The sequence below is a fragment of the Aplysia californica genome, unplaced genomic scaffold (genome assembly GCF_000002075.1).
Source record: "Aplysia californica isolate F4 #8 unplaced genomic scaffold, AplCal3.0 scaffold00892, whole genome shotgun sequence".
Taxonomy (NCBI): domain Eukaryota; kingdom Metazoa; phylum Mollusca; class Gastropoda; order Aplysiida; family Aplysiidae; genus Aplysia; species Aplysia californica.
In genome coordinates this window covers 207818-214067 of record NW_004798162.1, presented here as the reverse complement: position 1 = coordinate 214067, position 6250 = coordinate 207818, and the positions used below count along the sequence as shown (strand labels likewise).

At 37.8% G+C, this 6250-nt stretch overlaps 1 protein-coding gene across 5 annotated transcripts in view; it reads left to right on the top strand.

The window, feature by feature from the left end:
- Positions 1–3646, top strand: part of LOC101851303 (SNW domain-containing protein 1-like) — a 5788-nt gene extending 2142 nt beyond the window's left edge. For 4 of the 5 annotated variants that reach the window (XR_004859259.1, XR_004859257.1, XR_004859258.1 and 1 more), the window contains exon 3: positions 629–3646. Coding sequence is in view for 2 of the 5 variants with exons in the window: in XM_005110451.3 (XP_005110508.1) it covers positions 629–707 (79 nt within the window). In the remaining 3 variants the exon portion in view is untranslated. Of the gene's footprint in view, positions 1–612 lie in introns of all 5 variants that reach the window. The other variant, XM_013089194.2, reaches the window with a different exon arrangement.
- The last annotated feature ends 2604 nt before the right edge of the window (positions 3647–6250 follow it).

Here is a 6250-nt window from a genome sequence, read left to right as displayed (position 1 = left end):
GAGACATTTTTGAAAAAAGCGTCAGATTCATATGACGATATCTTTGATTCTAGTTGCCTGATAGTGAATCTAATAATATCTGCAGAAATGGGAAGATCTTGCTGAACCGAAAGTCACAGACGTTAGTTGAAAGGGATTTCCGTTATTGTTAGTGACTTCAAATCCCCCCCGCAGTCGGTCGCAAGTACGAAACTTATCAGGTTATAAAGGTCCAACTGGGAGCACAGGAGGGTTCATGCAATAGTGGACTTCAAATTTTCTCTGAAACACTACGAAAATTATAATATTGAAAGGCAAAAGCCCTCTCCATACTTATATTATGCATATTTGAGATTTCCTACAGTGCTGATATTACCTTATGCGAGCGCTGTAAAACCTCTACTAAAACAAAACTTCATTTGCCACACAAAAGTTTGTGTTCGAATTCCTGTTGGGGTCTAAATTATTTTTCCTCGTCCTTCATGGAATGTTTCCTCTGGCAGGGGGATCAAGTCCACCACCTTCGAAGTGAGCCGTTCATTTCAATAACAATTAAAGTAAAATGGTAAAAAAGATTCTCTCCTTTACAATGAAGTGAACACATTTGACATTTACTCTATGTTATGTTTGTAGGCCTACTCATCCCCAGATTTGTCCCCGATAAAGACTTTGAAGGCACAGATCGTAACCGGGGCGTGAGGGTTCAGTCCAGTTTACGCGAGATGTAGAGGAGGATCCTTTCAACTTGGACAGATTTATCACGGAGGCTAAGAAGGGCCAAAAGAGGTCAGCGGATGAGTCTGGCTCCTCCCGGGACTACGACGGCAGCAGCAGTAAAGGAAATGGAAGCAAGAAACGAAGAGACCAATGACCATTCACGATTTGGACGTTGTTGTATCACTTTCGTATTTCAATATCTGTCCCTAAGAATTGCGAACTGTGACGGCTGTTTTGAGAGGAATCTGGATAGCGTATATATCCAGGGATTATTTACATGTTGCGAGAAGTTTAATTGCCACTAAAATTGGGGTGAGTTGGATACATTTGGGGGGAAGAGATGAATTTCAGTTGCAAAAAGTTACTGCAGTAGATTTTGTTTTAGCAAGTTTCAACTGATATGAAAATGGATGTACCAGTACTGCAAAGGATTTTTCTGTCCTGAATTTTCATGGCAGTTTGAAACCTCTCATTCAGTGACGTGAGCCTCAGTTGGAAGGACTGCTAGCCACACGCAGGCATTGGGTGTTCGTTGTGCTGGGGGAGTGAGACAGGTGTTATTGATTTGACCTATCTGGTGGACGTTTAGACACCTTTTACTGCTTACACCCAGATATGAGACCGGTGTGTGTGTGGTGCAGCGGTAAGACGCTTCGCCATCACTTGTAGAAGACAAAAGTTCTTCATCTCGTTCTGTCTTCTGAGATGTTGTATCCCTCTCAGCCCGGATTGGCACTGGCAGTCGGGGTCAATTAATCTTACCTCCCATATGTTCAAAATAGTGTTGGAGTGGGCGTAAAACACATACAATTGCAAGGTTTATTTTACAGATAAGCAAGATGGAGAAATGGGTGTCTGTTTGTCACAGGCATTTTGATGGATGTTTGTATATTGTCTATTCTTTGTGAGATGCCAGTAAAAGTGGGGAAATAATATTGTTTGCAAGGGATTAGTTGTCAGAATAGGGAAACTCATTTTTAGATTTTAAAAATATTTAGTATGTTTTGCTTGCAATTGTTGATGAGGATGTGTTAAGGAGCAATGTTACAAAAACGTATAATAATAAAAAATGAAAATGAATACACGGACGCTGCAAATGTTATTTACAAATTGGTGTGACAACCACTTCCTTTCTCTTATTGTAAAAAAGACAAATTTATTAATAATAGACTTTAAAGTTTTAAAAGACCAATTGCAACCACTGTTGATTAAAGATGAGGAAGTAGAGGTTGTAAATCTTTACAAATATCTGGGAATAGCCGTCGATGACCAGCTTGACTGGCATCCCCACGCTGCTCTTTTGCATATAAAAATAAAGCAAAAAATGTTCCTTCAGGAGATTAAGAAGTTTTCAAGTAGATGATTAGATCATGTCCCTTTTTTAGCATTCTTCTATGGTCAAAAGCGTGTTACTATTTTGTATTTGTTGCTGGGCTGGAAACTGTAGGGTGAAACAGAACCACTAAAAAAGCCAGCAAGATCTCTGTATACATATGATTTTACTAAAATTGATGAATAAAAATGATCAGTAGCATTATAATTATAAACGGCCTATCACACCCCCTTTCCACATGAATTGTAACATCACACAGCGGCAGATATGTACCACTAAGAACAAAGAAAGAAAGATACAAAAGAAGTTTTTATTTACCATCTAGTGTAAGTATAAGGCTACTTTCAGAATAATATTCTATGTGTATTGTTGTTTCGAATATGCTATATGTTATATGTATTCACTCTAAAGGTCTTGTGATAACTTCTTACATGTGGTTGAATGATGCATCTGATGTGATATGTACATTATTGTCAGCATTATTTTTCTTCTCATATTACATTTTAATGAGAGTAATAACATGTATATATAATTAAATTTCTTTCTATGTATACCTTCATGTGTTTTTACAGTCCTGTACAGTCAAGAAAAATTTCCCCCTGGGACAATAAAGTTACATTGTCTTATCTATTTTGGCCAAATTTTAGCGGATGTCATTTGTGAACGGTCCCTAATATCAAGTGCAAAGCAGTTCCATCACGTCTCTATTTGATGCGGTTTAACTTGCGAACCTTTTAGTACCGTAACATGTTTTGTTGTTCTTTTTCCCTCCAAGTGATCAGGCACGACTTAAAAGAAACCCACATATTATTTTTTTAAAATCAGGACGGGGAAAAAAGAGCTCTCGCATTTGTAGTTGTAGGCACTCTGTCAATGTTAGTACATTCATAATATGTACATGTATGTGGAGAGGCAGCGAATACTTACAGATTAAAAGAGATGTCAGACAGAGATGTACACATGTATACTTTCAACAGACCTATTCTCCCTGTATAGTGAAAACATCATGAGGCACATAGAAGAAATGCCACGTATCTCGATAGGGGGACATAACGTAAATAATCTTAAGATATATATATATGCAGACGACACCGTCCTAATAGTTGAAGAAGAAGAAGACCTACAGGATCTATTAAATGTAATCGTACAAGAGAGTGACAACATGGGCCAAAGTCGAAACAGTAATCATCAAGAAAACTGAAACAATGGTGGTAAGCAGAAAAACTCCAACCCAAACTTGCAAATTCAAAATCAATGGTACACTCAAGCAAGTACAACATTTTAAATATTTGGGGACCAATATATCATCAGGCAAATTAAATTGGACACACAATACAGAAAGAAGCATTGGAGAATATTGTAGCAACAGGCACGTTTGATCGAAAGAGAGGCAGAGGCAGACAGAGGGAAAAGATACTGGACAAGTTAACAACATGGCTGGGAACAGCAAGAACAATAGACACTATTGCTGCAACGTAGGGCAGAGAGAAGTGGAGGTTCATGATCACCCACGCCAGTCAGCAAGGCACCGGATGATGATGATGATGATGATGTGGAGAGGCAGGGGACAGGTTGCATTTGGACGGAAGGGTAAAATAAAATTTGCCATATATTCGTATTCATTCTTAATTTTTCAATAACTTATTCCGTTTGTTTTTTGGGACGGAGGGGTTGTATACATCTTTTCTTTTTCCTTTCTTTTAAAAAAAAAAAGAACGTCTTGGGCATTGGGCGGGTGAACGTTATTGTTCAAAGTAATCAGCAATGGCCGCAATTATATGAATTTTTCAAAACCCAATAAAATAAACTTTTCATATATGTTATTTTCAGACACAATGTTTTTTTCCTGGTTGATAGTATTGGTTTTTTTTTTTAATGTTCATTCAAAATGTGGAACATCTTTTATACCCCACCCTCTACATTTTGCGCAATACGATTTCATAGTTTGTCGTATAGGCAGCTTGTTGGGAGCCTTCACCAACATTGACAGACCATAGTATTAGTATTATTTATATTTACTTTTAATAAGAGTTTTACGGCACTTGCAATACAATTATGTCATATAGGCCTAAATGCCGAAGACTATAGGTGTTACTAGAGAGCAACATTTAAAAAAAAAGAGGAGAGATAAGGACGATGTATGTTAAAGAAGGAGCAAACTACACCACATCACCAGCCAACCATCCAGATGCAAAGTGTTGTCCAAGCACTCGCACTCCTGAAATGATAGTCTCTAGAATATCGTCAGTGGTGATTGGACAAACCGGGTGCGGTAATAGTGGCTGTTTCTCCAGATTTTTAATACAAATTGTTACTGTTTTATGCCAACATCAACACAAATTAGATCATCCAGTTGGTGGTTGTCAGCTTTGTGTTGCTTGCTACTTCTTTCTTATAAAACATCTAGTCGTCTGCACTTATATGACCTTATTGTGTTGCAAGTGCCATAAAACTCTTACTCTTAGAAAAAATAAAAGGCATCCATTTGTGTTGAGAGACTGCAGTTTCACACCCTTCACGATCTCTTTACCTCATCGTCTATATAATGGTCATGACTTGATGATTGCAAATTATGTTTTACGCCATCATCATAATAATTTGGGTCATTTAAGAGGCGGGCTGCTTTGATCTTGCCAGTACTGCTGAATATATATCTAGCTTAACATTATTATTGTTTATATTACTCTTCATTTATATTATTCATGTGAATGTAAGCCTGTTTGTGAGTGCAAGCATACAGCGTGTGTGTGCATGTTTGTGTGTGTGTGTGTATGTGTGTACGAGGTGAAATCCAGACCAATGTGCCAGGATCTGGACAATAAAGATGTATCTTATCTTATCTTATGGAATACAGAATCACTGCAGACTAGCTGAGATACTCGATTAAATAATTTCCGCATGCAGGACTTGAACTCAAAGTCTTTCGTCACGCGGCCATTTCACTACAGATGCCATAATTACGTTGGTGTCGCAAGAAATCCACTCGAGTCAAAATTTTGAAAATTTTCAATTTTTACACCCGCCTAAAGATGCAACTTTCAACATCACCAAAATGTAAATTAATGCAATGGCCACGGCTTACAATTTTCTTGCTTTATATGATTCCTGATAGGAACAGTGCCACAAAAATTAGTGTTTTAAAAATCTCCAGTATAAAAAGTAACAAAACGGACTTAAGTGGATTGCCTACCACACTGACGATAATACATAATATTATGGTCTCTAGAATATTGTCATGCAGGTTAAATTAGGAAAAATGCCGTAAGTGGGAAAACCTTGGAAGTAAATGGGAGATACAATGGCTAACTAATATTTCAGAAGAACTAGGCCTATACAAAATTACAGCTGAGGTGAGTTGAAAGGTCTGTTGTTTCATGACAGAAAGACAAAAATGTAACAAGATTTATGTTGAACACACATATTAATGAATTTTAACACTTATGTTCTCCGATACTCTATAGATTTAACGCCTCTTTCAACAATGCAAGAGGTAGATACTCCGAACTTATTGTCCATTTTTTATAGAGTTGAGCCAAATGGGTTGAGGGCCTTGAAAATTCCCCCAAACAACTAAAAGTTTAGAATGCCCCATTAGGGGATTTGAGCCTGGGCCATCTGCCCCTTAGTTCAGCTTCAAACCAAATGAGTAATGAGCTAACAGTACGTCCATGTTCTCTGTAATAAGCTATCAATGTGCTGTAGTAATAACGCTATCAACAGAAACAGCTCAGTTCAGTGTTACTTATTTTTACAGAAAGTATTCTTTTCCCCATGACCTTTTCTGGGCACACAAACACAGTGGCTCAACCAACAAATTCTTCGACCTTTTTGTTTTAGTAGAGGTTTTTCGGCGCACGCAACTGCATAACTCTTAGACTGTTGAAACAAAGACATACTGGATTAGTAAAGAATGCAGTGCCAGCTGTGTACATCAAACTGAAGCTATATGGTCGTAGAAGTGCTTGCAGATTATGATCGAGATACTAACACGAGACTAAAAACAAGCTCTTCGCACCATCAGTACACAATTGTCCTTTAACTTTAATTTACCCAGCTCACTCCAAAGTCCTTAAATTTGAAAACTTTATCCTGTTCACACAACAAATGCATTGAGAAAAACTATGAACCACATATTCCTGAAATGCGTTGCCAACTATTGTGCTAAAACACGTCTGCTGGGACATTTCAACTGCACGCTGAGCGCTGAGAGAAAGAGAGAGA